At 42.7% G+C, this 26,565-nt stretch overlaps 1 protein-coding gene across 14 annotated transcripts in view; it reads right to left on the bottom strand.

Moving 5' to 3' along the window:
* Positions 1–2,381: 2,381 nt before the first annotated feature.
* LOC111841820 (disabled homolog 2-interacting protein-like) overlaps positions 2,382–26,565 on the bottom strand; it is a 213,930-nt gene continuing 189,746 nt past the window's right edge. For all 14 annotated transcript variants that reach the window (XM_072714505.1, XM_023807871.2, XM_072714506.1 and 11 more), the window contains 10 exons: positions 25,438–25,582; positions 20,076–20,220; positions 19,279–19,515; positions 18,988–19,189; positions 16,462–16,640; positions 14,639–15,494; positions 12,198–12,350; positions 9,796–9,998; positions 8,400–8,487; positions 2,382–7,262 (listed from right to left, as the gene is read on the bottom strand). In XM_072714505.1, the coding sequence (XP_072570606.1) occupies positions 7,095–7,262; positions 8,400–8,487; positions 9,796–9,998; positions 12,198–12,350; positions 14,639–15,494; positions 16,462–16,640; positions 18,988–19,189; positions 19,279–19,515; positions 20,076–20,220; positions 25,438–25,582 (2,376 nt within the window). In that variant the 3' untranslated portion in view covers positions 2,382–7,094. The remainder of the gene's footprint in view (positions 7,263–8,399; positions 8,488–9,795; positions 9,999–12,197; positions 12,351–14,638; positions 15,495–16,461; positions 16,641–18,987; positions 19,190–19,278; positions 19,516–20,075; positions 20,221–25,437; positions 25,583–26,565) is intronic.

Here is a 26,565-nt window from a genome sequence, read left to right as displayed (position 1 = left end):
AAGTACAATAATTATTTAATTCATTTATTATTCCTCTTGAAAATTTTTTTAATAATCATGGAATTATTTCTTTGAAACAGGTGGGCCCTGAAATGGGGCTAACAGCCTTAAGCTGTTCTTCACTTAAAAAATAAGTTTCCTTTACTATATTGATGAGTGTGCACCATTTTGTTACCCTTAGAGAATAAGCAGAGCTACTTTACCGACCCCCAGGGGGATGATGTGGGTGATTTTCAGGGTGATGAGAGTGGTTTCAGGGTGATTAGGGTGATATTCAAGATGATAGGGTGATTTTCAAGGTGATGAGGGTGATTTTCAGGGTGATGATAGTGATTTTCAGGGTGATTATGGTGATTTTCAGGGTGATGAGAGTGATTTTCAGGGTGATGAGAGTGATTTCAGGGTGATTAGGGTGATATTCAAGGTGATGGGGTGATTTTCAGGGTGATGAGAGTGATTTTCAGTGTGATGAGAGTGATTTCAGGGTGATTAGGGTGATATTCAAGGTGATGGGGTGATTTTCAGGGTGATGAGAGTGATTTTCAGTGTGATGAGAGTGATTTCAGGGTGATTAGGGTGATATTCAAGGTGATGGGGTGATTTTCAGGGTGATGAGAGAGATTTTTCAGGGTGATAAGAGTGATTTTCAGGTTGATGAGAGTGATTTCAGGGTGATTAGGGTGATATTCAAGGTGATGGGGTGATTTTCAGGGTGATGAGAGTGATTTTTCAGGGTGATGAGAGTGATTTTTCAGGGTGATGAGAGTGATTTTCAGGTTGATGAGGGTTTCCACTGATGACTGATGAGTTTGGGTCAGAGGCTGTAAAGAAGTAAGAACATCAGAAACTGAACCCTTTTGCTTGCAATCTCTGTGGCTTAAGATCATTCATCATATTACCGATTTTAATTTTTTCAGTTTATGTATTAACATGGTGTAAACTGCTATGGTCTGCATGTGTCTCTTATTTAATGTGTAATATGTGGGAAACATGAGAGAGAAACATTACTGGAGTAGCTGAATTCCTCTGCAGTGATTCCTTTAGAATGGAGGGAAAGATAATGTTTTTGCCAAAAGTTTAAACTGTAGATAAATGTGGTCCTGATGGTGATTCTGTAATAGTAACATAAGGCCATCTTCTGTTACGTTTGACCAATATAGCGTTGTTTTATCCATTCTGGTGCTTATCCAGTCCGAGTCATGGGGTATACTCATTTTCTCTCTCTGCTGTCTGGACAGACAGAGATTACAAAGCATATTTGCCTCTATCTGGAAATATAAATCTGTGGAAGGAGAAAGTATATCCATCACTGTATTTATGAACTTTATTTAGTGCTGTTTCCTCTACATGTATTATCCAGTGACCGCCTGGGAATCTTGTGCACAAAGCGTATCCTTCCTGTATTTATATCCTTGGGTTAGACAGTGAAGGTAGACAGCAATTTGCAGGTTCTATCATGGATTTAAAAAATTCTTTGACCGGATCATTCTTAAATATCGACAACCTTGTTTTTAGATATTCTTTAGTAGTTTTCAGGTTTCAGTTTTGGGTTATTGTCCTGTTGGAACATGAAACACGTGTTTTTGACACATTTTTTCCTGCTGAATTTTGGAATCTTCCTGTATTTGACTCCCCAAAGAATGATGAACTTTCATGGTCGACAGTGAGGATTATGTTACCTGGCACATGACAAAGATGTAGGTTTGCAAAATGTTTAACTTTTGTGCAAAAGAACATCAACTTTTGGTTCCTCAGCCCACAGAATATTGCTAGTGGCTGGAGTGTGCGATGTTTATTTTATTTTTCTCTCTCCAAGTTCCACCTCCTGACATTCATTTTGAACTTCCAAGCACAGTTCCTTGGTCTTCATGAGAGCATCTCGCCTGCCTCACCCGATCAAAACCTTTTACTGTAACACCACTGAAAGTCTTGGGTCCGACTGTCAGATTTGTTCTGGTCCGACACCGAGGGCACATCTGAGAGCACATCAGCCCTTTATTCAGCACATACATGTATTGCAGATTAAATGGAGGCAGGCCTCATGAAAATGTAGCACATCTGGCCCAATGCAGACTGTGTTTAGGTTTTCATATTTAATATAATTCTAAAATGTCTACATATTTAATTTGAAATTGGTCATATATTTCATTTAAAAAATATATATGTTTACATTATTATTTAAAAGCAAAACGCAAAAGATCAGTAGCTGCGGGGTGGATGATTCTGCGTAAGACATTGTAATTATGTACCTGTAAAATTAACAGGAAACTACTCGTCCATTTTTAAAAAATAAATAATATGCGTTTGAAAAATGTGCACTGATCTTTCATTGTCATTGGAAAGCACCAACAAAGTCAAGAAATTACAGTGGCATACTGACATTTAAAATAGCTAAATAAAACTTTAATAATTCTAGTTGCAAATGTACATAAATTGCACAGCCACGTTTTCTTAAACACAAACAATTCTCTGTACATTATTGTTTTCGTCAACTGAAGCCCAAATACTTTACTTTTAACATACTTACAAAAGTGTTTTCTAGAAGAGATTATAAAACATACAACAGCTTCCTCAAAGAGACCATTTTTTTTTTACACAGGAGGCCAGAGAAAGAGGGAGAGAGTATACAGACGTCCCATAGGCTTAAGAATTCTCCCCGATACTGAAGGATAACGCGTCCCGCTCCCTGTTACTCCAATACCACAGAAATGCAGGCAGAACATGAGGTGAAAGACAGTATATTTGCTATAGATAGGATTATATATACGCAGTATACGTTTGTGAATCACTGGATTTTTAAATAATTCGATTTGCATTGCTTATAAATGGAGATACCCATGGAGAGAGACAGACACTGAATGCATTACAAGGAATGAACAAGACCTCCTGTGAAAATATGACCAGAAAATAAAACCTTTCTCATACCTGCATATTTCTCACATCTCATTCAATCCTTTGATTGCCTTTGATTGTTCTACTGTTTCAATGTTTCAATAAAACCAATGAAGGAACTGCTTCAACATACTGAATGTAATTAGTGAATCAGCCCTTTATGGTAGGCTTTACATCCAGCGAATCAGAAAAGGATTGTAGCTGAATTATCTGCACACGCACACACGCACGTATGCATGCACGCAGGAATGCACGCACACTCACACACAGCAAGAGGACAGAACCACAGAAGTCAACACAGCAGTGATTCCTGCCTACATTAGTGGTCTCAGTTGCTACTTTTCATAAACTGCATTCTCTTCTTCAAAGCAAAACACTGACAGGAGCCCAAGATCCTGCACTGCCAGTCAGAGGCAAGCAAGGTGCCGTTTGCGCTCTGCTTTGGGGGTGGGGGCTGCTTTCCCAGGATTCCCTGCTAATGGGACGAAGTGATGCGAAGGGACATGGAGGTGGAGGGTGAAAGCGGGTGGAGGTTTGCGAAAAACCAACGGTACACCTTGTGCTTATATATCCCTGCAGTGCCTTTGTGGCATACAGTGAGAGGAATGACTCACCTAAAGGGCTATGCTGTCACTTTCATACCCCCTCTAAACATACCTGCCAATCACCACGCACTTAAACTGAGTTTGAAATGATTTTGTAAGAAGGGTCAGTGTTTTCCTTTGAAAAAGAAATTTAGAAAAATGACTTAAACAGCAATACGATTAAGCTGTAACCGTCTAAAGAAGCAGCACCGAAAATCACCCATCGGACTATTTACAATGTTCTTGTGATATCAATACAGTAGAATTAATCACAGGGACCATTTACAAAAAAGAAAAGATTCTCTTATAACATTAGGTAAAAATATTGTGAACATTGTATTTACAGAACTGAAGCAAACTGCTTCTAAATACACCCACCTTTATAATTAAGTATGCAGCAAAATAATAATAATAATAATAATAATAATAAAAAAATAGCGCGGAAACTATTTCTTCCTTATTGGCAACTTAACAACAAACCATTTGTGCTACTTTCTGTAGCACTGAGCATGGCACATGCAGAAAAAAAATGCATTTAACAAGTAGGAAATAAAATACAAAAATGTACAGAGCAGTTCGTACTGGTGCAACTGCAAAATAAAAATGCTAAATAAAATCACTCAAACTTAAATAAAAAGCGTTGACATGTTCAGTATTGGCAAAAGGAAAGTTATGCCTTTTTCCTGTTCTTCCGTCTATCACTGCTCAAACAATAATGTGACCACATTACTGGTACAGTGTACAAGTATGTTTACACGTAAATATTTATTTTAGCTATGAGGCAACCCTACGCAAAGGTTTACAACAAGTGGCATTCATTGGATAGAAATGTGGTTTACTGTGAAAGACCTAAAATGTGACTGTATGACATCATCTGTCCCCGCCCCATTTCACTGGCAGCCAATAGGAGTTCTAGGCCCACAATGCTCTGGGGTGTTCCATGGGCACCTTGTTATGAGGAAATAAAATCTATGTAATGCAAAGGTAACTTCACATTTAAATTTGAGAGAATTTAATATTTGCATATACTTTTTCTTAATTATATTGAAATGTTATGTATCACATATTGAATATATATGACTGTTGATGCATATTTCATTAATGCTATTATGACAAAATAAAATATTTTAAAGAAATATTGAATGTTTCATTGGTGTGGACTGCAGCAAACCTGCACGTATCACATAAGGTTTGCTTTGTTTTTTTTTGTCATTGAAAAATCTTTGGAGAACATTGCGTAAAAATATGCAGCATCAAATAAAACTCATATGATATGCCAAGTTTTGAGTTAATTGTCCAAGTACGCACAGTATCCCATAGTTAATGGAATTCTACATGCTCGGCTGTGTTCCAAATTCCAAGATGTGTCCTCTTTAGTGAAGCTGTACCTAGATCTATGGTCTTTGAAGCATTTGCATGCAAACTGCACTTACAAAGTGCCCTTAAATGAGTATCTACACGCAGACATGGTAACTTATTACATACAAATCAAATTTTTGAAAACATGATGCTGTTAGTCCTGCTTTAGAAGGAGTAACTAATTACATAAGTGGAATGTAAACCTAAAATATATCCCAAAATTGTGTTTTTGTAACCCTAAGTACTGGAAAGAAACAGGTGTGTGTGTTTTTCATTTCAACATTAAATAGAAAAATGTATTTTTACAGGTTCAATATTTATCTTATATACTTTCCTCTTTGATAAGTAATTCACTGTATATATCTTTGAATATAAGAGCATCTTTATATTGCCATTTGTAAACAATGAATTTATTCTGTATAATGATTCCATAAGGGCACCAAATCATTTTGAACTGTTTTCCCAAAGTTAAGGCTTTTATAAATACAGAATAGAGCATCAAGCTGCTCTCTACATGCCCCACTAATGTCTCACATGTAACCCTTTCTTAGCTATCATTCAGTCTCACATGTAACCCTTTCTTAGGCATCGTTCAGTCTCACATGTAACTCTTTCTTAGCTATCGTTCAGTCTCACATGTAACTCTTTCTTAGCTATCGTTCAGTCTCACATGTAACCCTTTTTAGCTATCGTTCAGTCTCACATGTAACCCTTTCTTAGCTATCGTTCAGTCTCACATGTAACCCTTTCTTAGGCATCGTTCAGTCTCACATGTAACTCTTTCTTAGCTATCGTTCAGTCTCACATGTAACCCTTTCTTAGGCATCGTTCAGTTCATTGCAGACGTCCCTCTTGCTCACTTTCAGCTCGGTCCCAGCTTGATCTTATGCAGCTGCCTAAGTGTGATGTAATGAAGCATTAATGTACGGTGACGTCATCATCCACGTTGCTGCCCCCCCAAGTCTCTTTCTTATTTTCATTTAATTTTATACCAAGTACTGCAGTGTTCGATCAGGACTTTTATTCCAGCGCAGAGAAGCATAAAGACTGGCAACCTGAATGAGGTAAATGCCATCCAGTTTTACAAGCTGGATCACCGCTGCGTCATGTGCTGCGCCAGTTCGAAAAACAAAAAGATGTAGAAAAAAAAGAAGATGAACATTTGGAAAGTGCTGTCAGTCTAAGGTGATGTGTAGCATGTGCTGTGTGGTCATTATCCGAACTAACACAAAGCATGATAGCACAGCCAGCTCTCATTCTGTAACTCAAGACTGTCTCATAGGGCGATACAGATTTCTGTCTTTATGTTCACAAAAGGTTACCCCAATCTGAGGTGTACACACCTAATTAGGGAAAAAAGAGAAAGAAAAAAAATATATATACAGGGTGTCCATAAAGTCTCTTTACAATTTAAAAAATGTATTACAAAGGCAATTGATGAGATATCTTCATCAGATTTGTTCAATGTACTCAAAGTTTTTAATCACATTGCAAACAAAGGTACAGGACACCACTAATCTAAAGCAGAGGATCACTGATGCCATTGCCACCATTGAACCAGCGAACATGGCAAGAAATCGAGTACCATCTTGATGTGCTTCGTGCAACTAATAGTGGCCATATAGAGGTGTATTAAATGAGGCAAAAAAACTGAAATATATACATCTCATTTTGTAATAATTTCCACATATCTGTCTTTTCATTTGCCTTTGTAATAAATTTTTGAAATTTTAAAGAGACTTTATGGACACCCTGTATATATAACATTTAAATGCATGTGTTGCAACTCCCCTGTGTAATCTGCAGTTCTTTTCTGGCCAGAGTTCTCCTGGGCAACCTTTACTTATCAACAGAATTGTGGAAAATCGCGGTAAGTTTCCCGCTACCTCAGTCACTCGCTATTATAGGGGCATGTTGATTCCGGATTGCTTGTTAGTCCACCTGCAGTCTAGCTGCCCTCAGGGGCAGTGACAAATGACAGATTGTGTCACAGGAGTCCAGAAATGGAGCATTATATTTTAGTACTTAAATAGAAAGTTAATGGACTCTCTGGCCCTGCCAGCTAATGGCACTAATAGTTTATCAACACGCTTGTTCCTCATTACACATCTGTCCTTCCTGTGCCCCCCTGCCCGACCGTTTGTTCATCCATTTGCCGTCCATCCCATGTGACAGCAGGTGTCTTCTCACCCATCGCTCTGGCAGACTTTCTGCCCCGGCTCGGGAGGCCCCGCCCCCTGCCGAGGCTCCGCCCACACGCTAGCAGTTGCTGCTGTTTCGGAACTCCCCGTTCTCGGTGATTTGCAGCTTGGTGGGGTTGGTGGGGGAGATGCCGTTGCGTGTCTGCATGGTGTACCGCTCCTTCAGCTGTGTCAGTGCGCTCATCAGCCGCGCGTTGGCCGCGTCCAGGGAGGCGATGCGCTTCTCCTGTGCCGCGATACAGAGGAGACAAGCGGCCTGGGTCAGGCGGGATGCGGCCTTGACTGCGAAGACTCCCTCCTGTCCGAAGGGCTGAGACCTGCTCTGGCTTTCAGGTTGCTGACATCAGGTATCACAGTATTACACACACTCATCTGCCTGAGGGAAGCTTAGGGGCTCAGATTTTAATTATGCTGCCCAGTCCCTTGTTGTGGACTGAGGTTCAGGCGACTGCTTTGTGTTCATTACTTTGCGTTTGCTAAATAACAGCAGGTTGGTCTGACTCCCTTCTTCTGTCATTAGTCAGCAGATTTGTTTGTAAATGCTAATTAAGTGAAGCCTACCTGAGAATTGTACCTCAGACTTATATGGCACTAGATTGAAATTGCTACAAACAAGCATCGCGGTATCATAATAATATGGATGTGAACCTTGTTTTCTGGCTTGATCGTGATATTTACACCCCGCTGTGAAGTTTAAACTGTGAACAAAGTAGGTTACCTAGAATAAGGTCAGAAACTAGGGAGATGCTAAATGTGACAGTGGAGAAGGCCTGAGAGATGTGAGATGGTGCAGAACCGCTGAAGCCTGCCTGCAGGGCAGACTACAGTAAGCAGAACCGAATTTTAAACAAGAGAAAAACTCTAAACATAGAAAACTGCCCGGGAACTCTAAGATATAAAGAGTATCTGTAATATATATGGAATTAATTGGCAAATAGAGACGCCCATGTAGGGCCCCAGGCAAGTCTCGGTGCCAGTGTGCAGTGCCTGGGACACAGTGAAGCAGGCTGGCCAGGTCCAGGCCTCCTCAGATGCAGTGTGTCCTATTGGGCTAGCTGGCACTGCGTGAGGCTTCTCAAAGTAATGCCTGGGCACCAGCTGCCTTGGAAAGGCACTGAATACTGTTGCCTTGTGGACTCTTCTGAGTATTCTATTATATAGTCAACTCCTATAACACATTTATTGTTTTTTGTGCCACCAGGTGGTGCCATTTCACAGCTTTTAACTCCCTTTTGTATTGACCTGCAAGTGTTTGGTTCAGTTTTAAAGAATAAACGAATAATTTTAACTATACAGAACAATTTTTTAGATAATGTAATTTAAAGGTTATTGGTTGCTTCTGAAAGAAAACTTGTCCACTCACCTGAGCTTCTATTATCTTTTGCTTGGAGTCCACCACAGCCTGCATGTCTGAATGATCTTTCTTCAGCTCCTCCTCGACAGACATTAACCTGCAGCAGAGAGGTCTTGGGTGTTGGTGTGTACACCTAGCTTAGCAAGGTGGAGTAAAGCAGCCCTTCACCTTGCCCTAAAGGTGCCTAGTCTCTTCCTCTCTGTTGCACATATAACATCCACAAAAGCCAAACCTTTAGCACAGGAGCTCCTTCATCCCAGTATTACTCAACCACACTCATGTGCTGCTAATACTTGTTGATTTATTAACAGTAAAAACATTCAAATATGAAAAGCCCCCCCCAAAACATAAAAGCCACGCTCCATGCGATTGGCTTCACTTTGCTCTAATAAATGAGATTTGATCATCTTCTCTGATAGGAATTTCATGTGAAAAAGGAGATACTTATCACGTGATTGAATCCAGACTCATTGCGACCTTGTACTGGATAAGGTGTGTGATTGATGGATTATAAGATAAAGTTGGCGCAAGAGATGGATCACAAGTGATGTACTTATTAAAAGCTTGTGATTATAAAATGCATTCGATAAATGCTGATGTGAGGGCATCAATCAGCAAAAACCAATTACGGGTATAGATGGGAATCTATGGGTACTCTGCACCTTCTTTGCATCTACTCGAAGAGGCCCACCTGCTGATGATGCCCTTCACCCATCTACCCAAAGAGGCCCACCTGCTGATGATGCCCTTCACCCATCTACCCAAAGAGGCCCACCTGCTGATGATGCCCTTCACCCATCTACCCAAAGAGGCCCACCTGCTGATGATGCCCTTCATCCATCTACCCGAAGAGGCCCACCTGCTGATGATGCCCTTCACCCATCTACCCAAAGAGGCCCACCTGCTAATGATGCCCTTCACCCATCTACCCAAAGAGGCCCACCTGCTGATGATGCCCTTCATCCATCTACCCAAAGAGGCCCACCTGCTGATGATGCCCTTCATCCATCTACCCAAAGAGGCCCACCTGCTGATGATGCCCTTCACCCATCTACCCAAAGAGGCCCACCTGCTGATGATGCCCTTCACCCATCTACCCAAAGAGGCCCACCTGCTGATGATGCCCTTCACCCATCTACCCAAAGAGGCCCACCTGCTGATGATGCCCTTCACCCATCTACCCAAAGAGGCCCACCTGCTGATGATGCGCTTCACCCATCTACCCAAAGAGGCCCACCTGCTGATGATGCCCTTCACCCATCTACCCAAAGAGGCCCACCTGCTGATGATGCCCTTCACCCATCTACCCAAAGAGGCCCACCTGCTGATGATGCCCTTCACCCATCTACCCAAAGAGGCCCTCCTGCTGATGATGCCCTTCACCCATCTACCCAAAGAGGCCCACCTGCTGATAATGCCCTTCATCTGCAGCTCCTTGTCCTCCTGCTGTCGCCGTAGCCGCTCCTCAGACTCCTCCAGCCGGGTCTGATACTCCATCAGCATCTTCTGGGTGTGCTCATCCTGGTCCTTCAGCCGTGACTCGTACTCCTCCAGCTTCTGCAGGGACAAGCGCAGCTTCTCCTGCAGAATGGCGATCTCCTGCTGGTACTGAGAGGGGCAGGAGAGCACTCGGGTCAGACAATGCCAGAAAAAAAGTGCCGCTGAGGATTTGGGTTGAGGGGGGGGTGTTTCACACGCCTCCATGCAACCTTGAAGATGAATGTTTTTTTTAGGTCTCTACATTAATGCTTTGTGTGTTTTCAGTAGCTGTGGCAAATTAGGCTAATTTTACCACATCCTTTTAAACTGCTATTTCATTAGTTATTGTTATTATGTATTGCTTAGTTGATGGTTTTATTCAAAGTGACTTACAACTCTGCTTGAGTAGTTTATGTTAAATAGTGCTGAAGAATAACAGCATGTTCTTGGACAAAACAAACAGCAGGTTACTTGAACAGGCAATCATCACGTTACAAGTTAGCGCCCTTAGCTAGCATACCAGCTGCTGCTTTTAATGTCCAGTATGTCCGCACTCAAGCAATCTTCAAGAATTCACTAAAAGCTGTTTTATAAAAATGACTTTTCTTCAAGCCTGGGTTTAAGGCAAGATCGACAAACAAATTTCTTTTTAGAAAAATACAATATAATTATATTTTTATGGAGGATTTCTACAATCCATTCTGTTCTATGTTTATTTCACCATTTAACAAAATCAAAAAAGTCAAAGTCCCCCAAACTCAAGCTACTATTCATGAAAAATAATTATAATGCATTACATGCAAACTTCACACCTTCTGAATGACAACAAGTCCAAAGCAGGACACTCTACCTGCTGGTGACATAGATATTCTGATTGGTCAGGTAGTAGAGCATTGCTAGCCAATCAGCAGTCATGTTTTGTAACGCAGACAGCTCCATGCACTCTGTACAGAAAGTGTGCAGCTGGACACCTAGTGGCCTGTCAGCAAGAATTACAACACTGAGATAATTGAGTGGCAAATTTATAGGGCTTCATCCTTCATTTATGAAGGAGGGCTTTGTGTGACTCCTTGGTTGTTTTACCAGCGCAATTCAAATTCAGCAGGCGGCATGAACCAGATGCCGCATAGACAGCTGCCTGTGCTAGAGGAGGGAAGTCAAACAGATGCTAAAGGCAGCATTTCACCCTATTCTGTCTGACTCGAATGAGGTGTAAGCCCCAAGTCCAGGGTATTCTCCTTAGCAAACAAACTCTGACAAGCATGGCCTCCAGGTTCGAACTGTAAACATGGCTTGCGGAGGCCCCTGCCTTTTGCAAACAGAGGTACGTTGAACGGCACTGGATTCCTGCAATGACGAGTGCTCTTGGTTCCCGAAGGACACGGAGACCCCGTAAGCTGGGTTGGCTAAGAGCAGACGTTATCGAATCCACCATCCATATTCTCCTTGTTTAAATCAATATCTCAACTCATAGCGATCTTACAATAGTACATCGCAAAGGGACAGAAGCAGCCCGACAGGCTAACGATGTCCACCGCACTTATGTTATACTGACTGCGACATGTGCTGCAGCAGAAAGAAGCTATTGGATATGTTAGGCAAGGTATGACCCCCCTTCATCTCCGACGGTAACAAGGCGCTGAAGTGGATTAACACTCTACACTCAGCTCCACCTCACTGCACACCCGCAGGCTTCGCCTGGCGGAACAGTCGCGAGACGACGTTCCAGGTGACAGGGTGAGCCTTGCTTCTGTGTCACATGTCTGAGCCGTGTGCCCAAATTCAGCCCAGGAGAGCTGAGCCTGCTTATGTGTGTAATTCTGGGAGTAATTGGAGACGTTTCTGGCAGATATGAGTGAGGGACCAGAGTGAGCGTGGTTCTGGGCTCTTTTGCCGAGGAGGGAGTGCTGGTTTTCGGAAAGAAACAAATGGATTTTCACCCATCCCTGGTGTGTGTGTGGAAGATGACTTAACATTCAGAGCATTTCAAATGGTTTTCCATCTATGAAGCACTTAAATGCTATAAAATAAAGCAAATGAATACCGTGCTTAAAAAAAAAAAGAGAAATTATATTATATAACCTATTTAAAAGAGCTACATAAAAGAAATTATACTGATAAAAAAATGCACATTTAAGGCTAAATTAATTAAATTAATATTAAAATAAGATTTAAATTAACTGAATTCTCATTAAATCATAATAACACATAGGGTAGACAGCCGTACGCAATTTAAGTTTTTGCGAAGCATTTGGAGTTTTAATCCTTTGTTGTGGGGGTTGCTGGGGAGAGGCAGTGGCTGAGCAGACGGGGGGGGCGGCCTGGTACCTTCTCAGTCTGGGTGAGCTCCTCCTTGCTTCGGGGGTCCTCCCTGTGTTTGGGATCTGTCTCCAGCCCTTCGTGCTCTAAATACTGCGCGTTCATATTCAACAGCCAGGCCGCCGTTCGGTCCAGGGCATTAGGGTTCACCGGGGAGGGGGCCTGGGTGGGATGAACACAGCACACGCGTGAGGGAGTGGCAGCATGGAAGCGGGGGACTGGAAACAAAAGGGGGAGGCAGACATGAAGCAAGGGATTGTGGGTACCAACACGCTGGTAGGGCGTTCCCCACAGCATACCGCAGCTGTCCGAAAATACATATTTAACACTACAGAATAGAAATTCCTGATTTATCACGGCCGATCTGAATTAATATGTGTTTCTGCACAATGTGCTCTGTAAATGTGAGGGAATGCCTTAGGGCCAGGCCTTATATATACATACACAGGAGACATTAAAGACGCAGAATTAAATTACACTAATTATATGCAGAAGACTGCAGTCTCCTAAACGATTTACTTAAAGAAATTAAGTACTATTATGGAGAGATGGGAAGATAAATCTCCAACATATTAGCTGAGTATGGAGACGAGGCAGAGAAGGACTTATCGTTCTTACACCAGTTACATTCCCTGCATTATTTGCAGAGGAAATGGCATAAAATAGTCTTATTTACTCTAATAGGGGTGCCTTTTATAGATCTTAAAGCCAAACACATTAATAAGTTGCAATAATTTAGACACTGAGGAAAGCCACTGAAAGACGCTGAGAATGACACAGGTGCACAGGCGTGCCGGGAATGTGGATGACAGGGCATGAACAGACGCAAGTGGGTTTGCAGAAAGGAGTTCAAGCAAAACTGGTAGGAAGAAAGTACTCAGAGGTACTCATAAGCCGATGACAAGTTTTAGCAGGTGTCAGATTTAATAGCAGTAGTGAAACATTCTGATGAATAGGGAGGCAAGAATTGACTTATAAACTGTGGGAATGAATAATTATAATAGCTGAATGACATTCGGCAATGGCTGTCCCCTAAGCTGAATACTGATAATGCTTTTGAACCACTAGTGATTCATTTTCATTTAAAGACTGCATTAGAGACTGCACTGTATGTCTAACCAACAATAATTACACCATTTTTGCCTGCCAATCATCTCCTAACTTGTAATTGCTTTGCTGGCTAGTTCTGCAGATTGTGAGGAATTCTTGGCTGCGTAATACTCTGGCTTTCATGACTATACGCCCAGGGATAGAGCCAGATGCCTCGGGTGAGGACAGTCCCGTGCTCCGGAGCTCATGTGAGATACGCGGTACGGTGAATCGGAGCCGATGCCTGCGATCATATCAGCTGACCTGCTGACCATCATGATGCAAAACTCACCCACAGCACTTCAACTCAAGCTTTCAGTCTAGAGTCAGGACAGTCATTACGGTTATTATCAAAATTGCTATAATTTTGCCAATACTTTTTTTTTTTTTAAGAATCATCGTTCGACTTCCAAACCATCCCATAATCGACTAAAACCCTCAACGAAATGTAAAAACACAATGTTGCATAAATGGGACTCATGGGGATCATAACTAAGGCAGGCCACACACATATATGCAAGAGAACATGGTATAGAACACAGAATATTTAGAACCATTTAATGAGTATCTTCATATTTCTGTGCTATTAATGATGCTTGCTATTAGGTCATCTTTTAAGTTCATGTTAACCTGTATCTGATGAGTTATGTTGATAAGAGACATATCCGAATGAGGGCTGGGTTTAAAAAAATCTATTTTTCTGATTGAATTCGATCTTCATTTGTATAATCAGATATTGATTAATAAAATCTAAAGATCGATTTTTTAATATATGCCTTTTACAGTCTGTAGCCTTTTACCGTGGAGGTGTGAAGCTTTAACCCAGTTAGTGTTGCGTGGCCAGACTCGCGCAACGAGATCTGGCAACAAAAACAGATAAAATGACACGGCAGGGAGCTGCTTCACTGAAGGTGCCATCAAGCCTAAAGGTAAATGGCTGCGTGTCTTTCGGGTTTCAGAAATATGAAGACAGTGAAGAGCTGGACAAAAGCAAAGTCATGCAAAATGGAAATGAAATACTGTGGAAGTACCACAAATCTGCAAAAACATTCAACGAAACATTATCCAGATATCTGCAATCTGGTCCGATCTGAAACTTATTGGTCATGTTAAATAAAAAGTTCATTAATGCAGTTACTTTGGGGTCAATTCTTAATGCACATTTTAATATTTTTAACAATGCACTTACAGAATAAGTTCTCAGAGAATCTGTTTCCTATCCAAGCAAAATTGGTATTGTACTTGAAATATAATCGCATCAATATCGAATTGAATAAAATTGAATGGGGACCTTGTGAATCGAAACTGAATCAATTTGGGAAATCAGTGGTGACAGGCTGCACTAATCCGAAGCCTCTCACCTGCTTGTGCTGTGTGTGCTGCTTCGTTTCAGGACTGTCCCCCTTGGAGGACGATGACTGCTGCCGGAGCCTTGCCCCACTGCCAGGCCAGTCCGGGGATGATGACATCATGCTGCCACTAGAGGGCCGGGGGTAGGGCGCGGTGTTGAGCAGGTTGGGGGGAGTGCGCCCCCTAGCAACTTGGGGTGGTGGCTGATCTATCCGGCGCTGGGGTCCAGAACTGTTCTGCCGCGGGACCGCGGGTTGTTCCAGGGACAGCTGTCGCCGGGAGAACTCTCCGGAACGTCGGGCGTAGTCCTCGCCGCTGCTGCCCCCGCCTCCACCCCCGCTATGGTTCAGGAAGCCCTGCTTGCCGGCAGTGGCATCCTCGTTATTGCTGTGCGAGCTGACAGAGCTGTGGCACTCTGACCCGGAGTCCCCGACACCCCGAGGTGACACGGGCAGGCCCGCCGCCATCTGGTACACCGGGTTCTGGAAAGACAATGGCGCCAAGAGTTGTGTCCGGCCCGGCAAATTCTCCGAGTTGGGTGTGGTGGGGCTCTGGACGCCTCTTCTCATGGTGGGCTCGGCCGCCACGCTGGCCTGGGGGGTCCGAGCGGTCCACACCCCGCCCCCCGGCTGGCTGTCGTTGAGAGCCTCCACAGAGAGGTTGGCCCCGCTGTCCAGGCTGCGGCTGTCCTGCAGGTCTACCATGGACAGGCTCTTGCTGCCGTTGGGCATCTGCATGTCGGGCTCATTGGCTTCTGAATAGCTGGAGCTTCGTGCGGGCGACGGCTGCGCCCCAGAGTTCCTCGTCACGAAAAACAGGTCCTTGTTCTCCGGTGTCGGAGACGGCAGCCTTGTGAAGTCCACCAACCTGATCGAGGACAACACAAGAAAAGCAACGGCATGCTTTCATAACACGGCTTCTCCTGTCTGACGCGATCTAAACGCATCTTGGTGGAAAGAGCTGGCTCTGATGCCGGGGAAGGCTTTCTTTATAATTCAAGAGTGAGCAAGGGGCCTGATGTGATTGTTTCTGGGGGAAACATGGCACCCAATGAAGACACGCTGCTCTGAGAGCAGACGAGCTGCGTTAGTATTCCAGCAGCGTCTCTGCACCGCTCCTGCTCAATCCGTCCCCGGGAATAGGCTCCGTGTTCCCTTATTGTCCTGAAACTATTACTCAGACACGGTGATTTATTTCTTTGTAACACTGACCACCGGCAAGTGCATCGCTCTGGCCCTTTCCTCCCTGTAAATAGTCTCCAATTAAAGGGAACCAGTGAAGGAGCAAACACCTCGCCCCAATAAATCCATGGGGCTGGTGTAACACAGCCAGATAAAATAATGACAGATGGTTTCAAATGAAGACTTTTTCAGAGGGCCCAGCTGTCTTTATTTCCCTTAAAGGAGCCCTGTGAAGGATCATCTTATAAATGAATATACACAATAACAATGAGGTGCACTTATAAGGTCAGTGGGTGTGTTTCCCAAAGCCATCTTTGTGAAGTTCTATGTTAAAAGACAGAACTTACAAACAATGTAGCGTTAAGAAGGGTTAGGGAAACTCACCCCTGCAAGGTTGACAATACATTAGGTACAAAATCACTACTCTTGTGCAAAGTCCTCCGTACAGTGGCATTTGGCAACAAGCCCTCCTGTACCAGTCTCCCCCAATCAGGAAATAACATTCCATTATTCAAATTGGTACATTTCTAAGCTGCTTTGGAGAAAGCTACTCAAATGAAAAAGACAAAAACACAGATTCATTGTACTTAACAGAGATATCATGGTTTGTATAGGGTAGATGTTTCAAACGGCTACCACGCTGCTGTACCAACCCGGACAAGTCGCTGTCGATGACCATCTTCTGCAGGCCAGTGGAGATGCTGCATGCTGCCCCCGGTGGTGATGCCAAGCGCTCGCAGGGGCGAGACGCCTGGATGCTGGAAGGGTTTGTCAGAGCTGTGTTGACATCGCGAAGGACCCGTGGGAGGGGCCCCAGCTTGGAAACTGTGCCCTGCAAAATGAAGGGGGGGGGGGCATGACATCAACGATCGATCAGCTATGCTGGAGTGCTGGCCAATCACGCTCCAGTTACTGTGCCTTTTGTCCTTCTACTGAATTCCTGCAGAGAAATTAAGCACAGGCTGGCCTTTTCTAATTCAAAGGGCATTTCAGCAAACAAACTGTAATTAATTAATCGGAACGTTAAGCACCTACGGTTGCATTAGGTACAGAGCTTGAGTACAAAGCTCTCTGCTTTTTTTCTTAAGCTGATGCTAATATGCCTGACCTAATAATCGGGAGGGGAAACTCTCTTTCGAACTGATTTCACCATTAGCACATAAATGACTTTCTGAGCATACTTTCCCTGGAAGAGCTCCATGAAATACCGCAACTGGATGGGCCGAGCTTTTACACTTAATCTATTTCACTAAGTTTAGCACAGACAAAGACATGTGAACCACGCAAAACGGCAAGGCCACTGTGGTAATTAATGTCAAGTTTGTCTAAAAACCTGGCCAGAAAACAGACAGTCATTTCACAAACACTGGCATAATGAAACTATGCTGTATTAAAACTGTAGCTTTAAGTGGACACCATTAGGGATTCATTTACAAAATGAGACAAAAATTTGCCACAAGCTCTGAACAGACTGTTCAATACAATAGCTGTAAGAAGGATATAAAGTACCAGTCAAAAGTCTGGACACACCTACTGAAAATCATTTATCAGCAAGATAACGAGCCTAAGCGCACCTCAAGGTTATATAAGTGCTGTGTTATCTTGTGAACAAGGAAAGAGATGGAGTGCAGTGACTGATGAACTGGCCCCACATTCCCCGACCTAAACCCTAGTGGGCTGGTTTGGGGTGAGCTGGATCGAAGAGTAAGAGCAAGGTAGCCAACGTGTGCCCAGAACTTGTGGAAAGTCCTTCAGGACAGTGTGAGAAGCATTCGACATAGCTCCATGTGGAAGCAGGCTGAGAGAACGCCAAGAGTCTGCAATGCTGTTATCAAAGCAAAAGGGGGCTGTTTTCAGGAGTATAAGTTTGACATTGAACACTTCTCTGGATTGTTGCAATATTTGATATGCATTACTTCATTGCCTGAAGCCCTTTTATTACAAGGTGAATAGCAGCTGAAACAGGGACAAATGCATTAAAAACAGGTGTGTCCAGACTTTTTACTGGCACTGTATGTATAACTGAAATGTTTGTAATATTTTAGGATGTAAACAAGGGTGTATTCACTGATGGAATTTATATATATGAAAGAGTACGCAATAATCCAGTTACGCAAGCGTAAATCATTTCTGTTTGCCAAGTGTGTTTTGGATGTGTCCTTTGTTATTTTCAAATACCACACACACAGACCTGTATTTCAGCAGTTCAGATAGAAATTTAATTGGAAATGTGTTGTAAATGCAAGCCTTTAAAAAGCGGCTATGGCAGACTAAAGACTAGGAAATATTTACTGGCTCAGTGTTAAAAAAACACTCCCTTTCAGATGACTGTTGATGCAGTTAAATAGCTACTCTTTCATGACATGTCATAACACAGTTGTCTGCTTTACAAGATTACCGATATGCTTATCTATTATAATTTCTAATCTTCCCGCCTTTGTGTTTCTCCACAGCACGTCGACTCCATTTAAGCAGAGCTGCTCATTTAACATCTGAGGTTCTTCCCACGGCACGCTGCAAGGCGGGCCCTCATCATTGTCCCATTCGTGAACAAACGACATCGCTACGGATACGGCTCGTCTCAGTTGGCGCCGTGGTAACATGCGGGGGAAATGTGCTTCAAACCCACTAACAAGAACGCTGCCAATGCAGCACAGAACAACGTGCCCCGAACTCCAATCGGGCCTCTGACTGAGGCCAAGAGGCCAGAGTCAGCTCCAGAAAATGGGAAAAGGACTTTTTGTTTCCATCTTGTTTTCTTGTTAACCATCTGGTACTGGAATAAACAAGTGTGTACGTCTGAAAATTAACCTTCCATCAAAAATGTCACAAGATAAGTATCGATATTATATAGGGTGTCATCTGAAGGTTTTAGACATTACCTGATTGCAGATTTAGGTGTTAAATAAAAGACATTTTGTAGTTTTAAATGGCAGTTATTCTTAACCAATAAATCAAAGAGCTTTTCTATAAAAGATATGGAGCAAAACAGTTTAAAAATACAACCAATGGCCGATAACGTAAGGATGCCAGCATCAGACACCTGTTATAGCTTCATAACCTTCACATAACCCTCATCTAGGGACCTGATGTATGCTGTGAAGTTCGGCTGTAGGTCTGCATGGCGACCAGAAGAGAACACACACCTCACCATCTTCTGAGGGAATGTGTGCGCGTACCTGATCCAGCTGAGACAGCACCTCCGACAGCAGAGAGTGCAGCATGGAGAGCTCGCGGCCCAGGTCGATGTAGCCCTCAAAGCCGGCCGTGTTGGAGATGGTCTCGGGGTTGGAGATCTCCAGCAAGAAGCGCTGCATGTTTGTCCACTCGTGCTCCAGGAACTGGTTCATGAAGGACATGTACTCCTCTTTACTGCCGAACCTGTCATGGGGAGTCGGTCAAGGGCGGGGGGTCAGTTTTAGGCTGATGCAATGACAGGGATGAAAGGATGGGGGGGCGGGGGGACTCACTTGGTGAAGTTGGCCAGGTTCTGTGTAACCTTGGCGATGAGCGTGAGCGTGCGGGCCGTGCGGTCGTCCGGGTACTCCTGCATCAGGCTGAAGAGTGACGGGGACATGACAGCCGGGCACAGGAAGCGCAGGAAGAGCGAGGCGCTGATGAGCCGCTCGCTGATGTCCGGTCGCCCCCGGTTACCGCACTCCAGTCGCCATGATGCAAACACTTCCTTCAGCTCCCGTGGGAACACGCTGTCAGGCGCAGGAAGCAGACAAACACCCACCAGGAAATCTTCAGGTAAACAGCACTCTCCTTTTAATGATGAATAAACTAATAACGTTGATGGATATTGTTTCTGATTAGATAACAGTCGTAACGATCTTGTCCTTCCCTTTAAGATGCTGCTACTTAAAAACAACAGGCAGCAAAAGCAGAGCACCCCTTAATCAATTTAGCAGCTACATAAGTGATTCTGATCATCAGATGCAAACCAGATGTTTCATCAAATAAGATGGACACAACAGCTAGTGCACAGATGGTGAAGAATTACCACTAACAGGCCCATAGCCAAAAGTAAATTTCAGACTCTCTCAGATATATACCAAGCTGCAACAGTCCACCACCCATCCATGCATTATCTGAACCGCAGTTTGCCCTAATGGGAATCTAGATGAGCCAGAGGCTATCCCATAATGCACTGGGCACAAGGCGGGATCATGATCACGTTAACATGAAGGTGAGAATGTGCCGTCGTCTGCACTACTGTCAGAATCAGAGCTACGTCAGTGACGGGGATGAGGGGCTCCGTTACCAGTAGGAGTTGATGATCTTGCAGAATGCCAGCTCACAGCACATCTTCAGGTTGCTCTGGTGTTCAGGAAGATCTCCAGCGGAGCACTTGGAAGAGTCCACCTCACAGTTTTCATCCGACTCATACAGCGCCTTAATGAACTCACCTTAGAGGGGACAGACGTTGGAAATGGCAAATTATCACACGTATTGGGGCATCCGAAAAGCACAAAGAACCTCAATATTTTAACCTTCATTCTCAGGGCAATTTAGTCAATAGAAGCTCAATAGTTTTTAAAACAATACTTTTTTGACATGTGAGAAAAAAAAGACATTTAACATTTGGTTTGGTATTGTAACCAAATTCTTGAATTTTACAGAAATGTACCCAAGCCCGTACTCTGAGTAAGCGACTTCCTTCGAAGAACTTCCTGTTTACTTATATTCTTATTTAACATCCTGTTTCCCTGTTTTTCTGCCTTTATACACCACCATTGTACATCTGCCGTATTATACAAATAATTATAATGGGGTTATCATGACACTTGAATTTCTAACTTCGATGCGATACCAGGAAAAATATCGATATCCAATACTATTTTCCATAACACAAGAAAAAAACTGACAAAACATTGAGGGTATGAAAGTTAACATTTTTATTAAAAGATTTTTTAGACTACAGTCAAACTATATTCCCTATTTACTGAAACCGTGCTGTCTGAGATTCCTCACGCCTGAGAGTTCTGAGGGGGATTTGCTTAGCTTTGAGTATTAATGGCTGTTGGACCAACAACAGGACAACAGGCTTTTGAACCATCTTTGGGCCATCTTTAATGACATCAAAAGGGAAGCAGTCACCAACATCTCAAAACTCTCTATAGTGGTCAGCATATTGGTCCTTTAGGTGCTCTACTAAATTTGTTGTTAGAACCTCAGGTTATCGCTGCTCTGTAGCAAAGCTTGCATACAGCCTTGTTCGTATCTTTTGGCTTTCCATGCTCATTTGCCTCAAATACAAAGTATCTCCACACAGCACTCCTGCTGTTTCCTCTGTCCAGCAAAACCCATTATGGAGGTTCTGCACTTGCCATCTTTGATTAGCGAACGCCATAAAGGCACCATGACTGTATGAGGGGTGACGGGGAATCGCAATCTCGCAGAGAAGACAGAGCGAGAAAATGCAGCTGGTATCCATTCTGGAAAATGATTTGTGAAACTGCTTCAAATATTCAGTATCGGTATGTATCGAAAAATCTGTATTTTTGACAAGACTAATTTATAATGAAACCACAATTAATGAAATCATAGGCTCGTTTGCCCAGAGGTAATTTACCCAGTCTACATGATTTTACATGAATTAGAAGCTGATACTGCCTCAGTAAGCCCATCAGTTCAGAAGGTTTCCATGCAAAAATGTATGTTTCCCATCTCCTTCCTTCTCATTCCAGTTATTTTGTGGGAACACACTTATTTGCCTAAGGAATTAACGGACTCACACCGCAGAACGTAGCACACCAAATCATTTTAATTAGCCAGCCGCTGTTACATTCACCTCTTAAATCTGTCATTTTAATCTAAAATCTTTCTTTCTTTTCTCATGTTGAGGGTCATTAACATAAGGATCACAGTGTGTCCAGCGCCCACATAGCCTCACTCTTCACTTTTTAAACATCGTAAGCCAAGTGCAACCCACATTTCCCAGCAGTCCACGGAGTACCCGGATTCTCAAACCAGTCAATCTATTGGTATTCTGAAGAATTCAGCTTGGATCAAAAACATCTTAACAATCATGAATTATTTGTAGCAATGAATATATACTCTCACACCAAAACCCAGAGATATTTTAAGAGCATCCCCAGAAGCATAACTGCCAAAATATATACGCCTGTTTTATCTAGCTGAGAAAGAGTCAACGCCGTTGGAGCTTCTCCACCATGGGAGAAGTGTCACTACAGACGGTTCTTTTGTGTGGCTCCCTAGTGGTGGAACAAGCTTCCAAAGCACGTCCAGTCATAACACTCCCTCTCTACCCTCAAGAAATGCCCGAAGACCCATCTGTTCCATGAATTCCTCTACTAGCCTGATTGTTCTTTGAATGCACTTACTCGCCCTTATTAGGTTCTTACTTTGTTAGTAGTTGCATGTGTAGGTGTGTGGCTGTTGTATGGCTCCTGCTTCAGTCCTGCTTACATATGTACCAGGTCACTGTAAGCCCAGGCTAGCTGCACTTATGCCTAGTTCACTCCTTGGCAGCATGAATGCTTGCAATGTGCTATTTGCCTTGCTTGTATGTCATGTTAGACAAATGTGTACTAAATATGTGCAGTGATGTGTTCAAGACCATCTGTTTCGAGATCAAGACAAGATCAAGACTCATCCAACCCAAGACCAAGTCAAGATGATCGAGAACCATCCCAAACAAGACAAGATCAAGACTTTTAATCAAGACCAAAACAAGACCAAGACTTGAAAATTCACAATCAGAATTTAGATTTTTATTTTTTGGTGCACCCATATTGAGGCTATATTTTCATGTATATAATTCCAAAAGATCCTATTACTGAAAAATTGTAATGTTACTCCAAACAACAATGCAGATGTACTAAAAAATACACACAATATAACAAAATCATGTTTACAAAGCCCCCGCTAGCTTGCTGACTTGTCTATATGCCTCGATCAACACTAAACAATGAACACTGCCAACAGTGTCCAAAAGAGTCCAGTATACCTGGTGAACAGCTCTCCGAAAGCAACGTATCAGTTCCTGATGTGGCCTGAGCTGATTGAGAGCAGGGCTGTAGCTAAGGTTTGAAAAATAGTGCAGTCTGGGACCCAGGGGTGAGGGGGTGAGGGGGTTGGGGGGAATGTTTTCTGGGGGACAGGCAGTGTTACATGAGAGTTCATATCAATTAATTGATAGTTTAGGTTACAGCAAGTTATGTCAAGCTATTATATGAATGTGCCTTACTGAATGAATTGAGGTCTATATCATCAGAACATTACAGAGCAGTAAAATATTATGGGTATGAAGCATGTAATTTAAGGTCATTTGTAACCATATATAAAAATAAAAATGAAAGAGAAATGCTTGATATTAACACACCATTACAAGGTAACATGAAATACACTTATTTTGATATCCAAATTCGGCTTTGAAATGTTTCTATGGACACTATTACTGATAGCCCTTCATAAGCTATTTATTATTCTTTTTTTATTAATGACATTATGTGAAACATTAGAATAATCTAGCTCTTTAGGCATAATATGAAAGAAACCCAACCTTTAACATGGCCAGAGAAGCCTAGTCTACACTTATAATTGACATGCTTCATACAATTATCTTTACTCCAAACGCTACAGCAGATTGCAGTTCTGGTATGTTTTTAAGAGATAATGATCTTTATCTTGTTTTACTGAATGATATGCTGCCTGTACACTCTCCCTCACAATGCTGCATGGTCACACACAGACAACGTGAGTTCGGACTGCTGTCGGTGAAGTGCATGCGTGCGGTCGTTGGTCCTCTGTCATGCTACTACTGAATGCTCTAGCACTCTTTCTGTCACACACACACACACACGAACACAGCAGACACTATTAATAACACGTTCAAGCTGAATTAAGAATGCACTCTTGACATTTTCAACTGCTGATTTTTTTTTATTCAGGTGAATGTTTAGCTTCAAATTTTATTGTTAGCTCTTAAAAAAATGACTGAGGTCCGGACCTCGATGACCTATCTAGCTACGGCCCTGATTGGGAATGCTCCTCAGAGAGAGATGTATCCACTCAAGATGAACTCACATGGGCAAGCAAGCATAGGACAACACGTACATCCAGTTAGATACTGTAACCCAAGATAGTAGAGTGTGAGAGACCTATGAACAAACAGACGGACGATCACGATCTTTCCTGCATCTTTCACATTCATTTTTAAATGGCCCGCTTGCTCAATATCTCTTCCTAGCAGCCCCTGCACCCTCCAAAGCTGTCCAATAGCGGTATACCGCTGGGGCAGCTGGGAGAGGTAGTAAATTTTTAAATAGCACTGCTACATGAGAAGAGCGCAGGAAAATTAAATTTCGCTTAGTGAAGGGAAAAAAGTATATTTGCATATCGATTCAGATAATATCAGGTAGAGCGGTCTCAAGACCAAGACTGGATCTCCAGAACTACATCTCTCAATATGTGAATGTAAATCTAACAAAAAATGCATGTAGGTACAGTTCTAAAGCCATACTGTGTGATTCATACAATTATAAAAATACAAATTCATTCATAATGAAACTACTGACAAGTGCAGACACACACGGTCAGGTATCTTCGTTAGTTTTTAATTTTATTTTTATATGTCATTTTATCTTGTTAAACTGTTCTGATTTTTCTTGCTGCATCGCACACTTCACGAAGCACAATTCCAGAAGCAGCAGGAAGTACATTTCACTGCGTTGTTGTACAGTGTACGGCTGTGTATGTGACAAATAAAACTGCAAACCTGAAACAATTCCTACACAGTCCCTGACACCCAGCCTTGTGAAGGTTCTCCCTTGTGAGAGATGCTTATGGCTGGTTTGTGCAGATGGATATCTACACACTTTTTTAAAGTCACAACCTGAGAGAGCAGGATCAGTACTTGTCTATATGCCTTTTACTTTGTCTTCCTCCAGGACTTTTTCAGAGGATAAGATATCACCTTCTTGATGCTCAAACTCATCATGAAAAAGCTGAAATTTTGCAACCCAGAGGGATTCCTTCTTTACATGCCCGGGGAATGCAGTTTATTAAAATTGATAAATTTATAAAATAAAACATGAATCTCTGTGATAACACTTTCTACCTGAAGAGAAGCACAATATCAGACTATCGATATCAGGCACAATATCAGGAATGTCAAATGCATGTCACTTGTGCAGTAGCAAAAATCTCTTTATCTGTTAGATGAGCATGTCAAGTAGTGCTTCAGGCATCAAACACCACGATGGCTAACTTTCACAGCCCAGGTGTCTGCTTTGGGAAGCTAGCTGTGTGTACCTTTCCCCAGTGAATTGAGAATTGTGGGGGATCTGACACAAGGTCTAGCAGGCCCCTCGGGAGTCTGAAGCCAAATATAAAACGGAAATGAAAATGGGAGATGCAGCAACGACCGTGTGGAGGTTTAAGGACATTTACAGGAGAAATAAAATGTTATTGCTTTTCCAACCACAAGACCTCCAGGGGATCCAAAATGTCAGCAAGCACAAAGGCAAGAGAAGAGAGCCCAAGCCTCTGATATTATCACGAAGAAAGTGCACCCCCCCCCCACCCCACCCCACCCCAACACTGCAGATTATCGCTGCCATTCATTCTCGTGACTAGATAAGCACTCTTCATGTACGTACCGAGGGCGTCTTGCAGGTACTTCTGACCCACCAGCTTGAGGTACTCTTCAATGGCTTTGGTAGCCAGAGTGTTCTCTCGAAAAATGAGGTGGTCGTTCTCACCGCAACGGTCCACCTCGGACATCATCAGGTCAGTCAGGAAGTCCTGCAATCAAAAATGTGCTCAGATGCGTGAAAAGCCCTTATAAGCTGTACCTTGCTAAACATCTACAGTGCTCTTCAAAGCACACACAGCATTAAAATAATACTTTTGATTAATTTGAACAGCTTACCAAGAGCAACATGGCCCTCTGCACTATTGGGGGAGCAATCAACCCAACTATAGTACTATAGATCAAGGAAATATGTGTATACGTTCTCCTAAACTATCAAGAAAACAAAAAATAACATGACCCAACCTTTAGCGACTTATCGTGGAGGGATAAATCACCAAGCTGGAGTACAGTCCAGCACAGTGCACATCCACACACACGATTTTGAGACAGCAGTTAGCTTAAATGGACTTTGGAATGTGGGAGCAAACTTGCACAGCATGAGGAGAACATGCAAACTCCACACACACACAGCACGGGTGGGATACAAACCTCCAAGACTGCAAGAATGAGAAAACAGTGGTACCCACAGAGCCACGTAAATCAAATAACTATAATGAAGTAACTGCTGAATGCAGCCACTGCTTCTAATTTGAGGATAATTAATATATTCCCTGCTGCTTTTGTTTGGCAATACACTCTCCTTAGCAACATAATTACAAACATATGGAAACGTGTGGGTTCTTATCCAGTTAATACTTTAATATCTTGCTACACACATTTTTTTGCACTAATATTTACTCATTAAACTACAGGTAATTAAATAACATGGTGAATTTGTGTAAGCAAGTTTGATATGTAGGATTGGCAGATAGTGCTCCTGTTCCTTGAAATATGCTTCAAAACTCTACTATAATTACTGCAGCACACATCTCAAGATCATCAACATCTTAGAACTGGCCAAAATCATTAAACACAGAGATGTAAGATATATAGGTTACCATTTTGGTAATGGCTAACGTTTGTTAAAAATCAAAACACTGGAAATGGTCTGATGTGTCAGTCTTGCCTGATACTGCCAGCTGATTTGTAGACT

The sequence above is a fragment of the Paramormyrops kingsleyae genome, chromosome 7 (assembly GCF_048594095.1).
Source record: "Paramormyrops kingsleyae isolate MSU_618 chromosome 7, PKINGS_0.4, whole genome shotgun sequence".
Lineage (NCBI taxonomy): Eukaryota > Metazoa > Chordata > Actinopteri > Osteoglossiformes > Mormyridae > Paramormyrops > Paramormyrops kingsleyae.
Note: the sequence above shows the minus strand (reverse complement) of the source record. Positions and strands in the feature narration are given on the sequence as shown.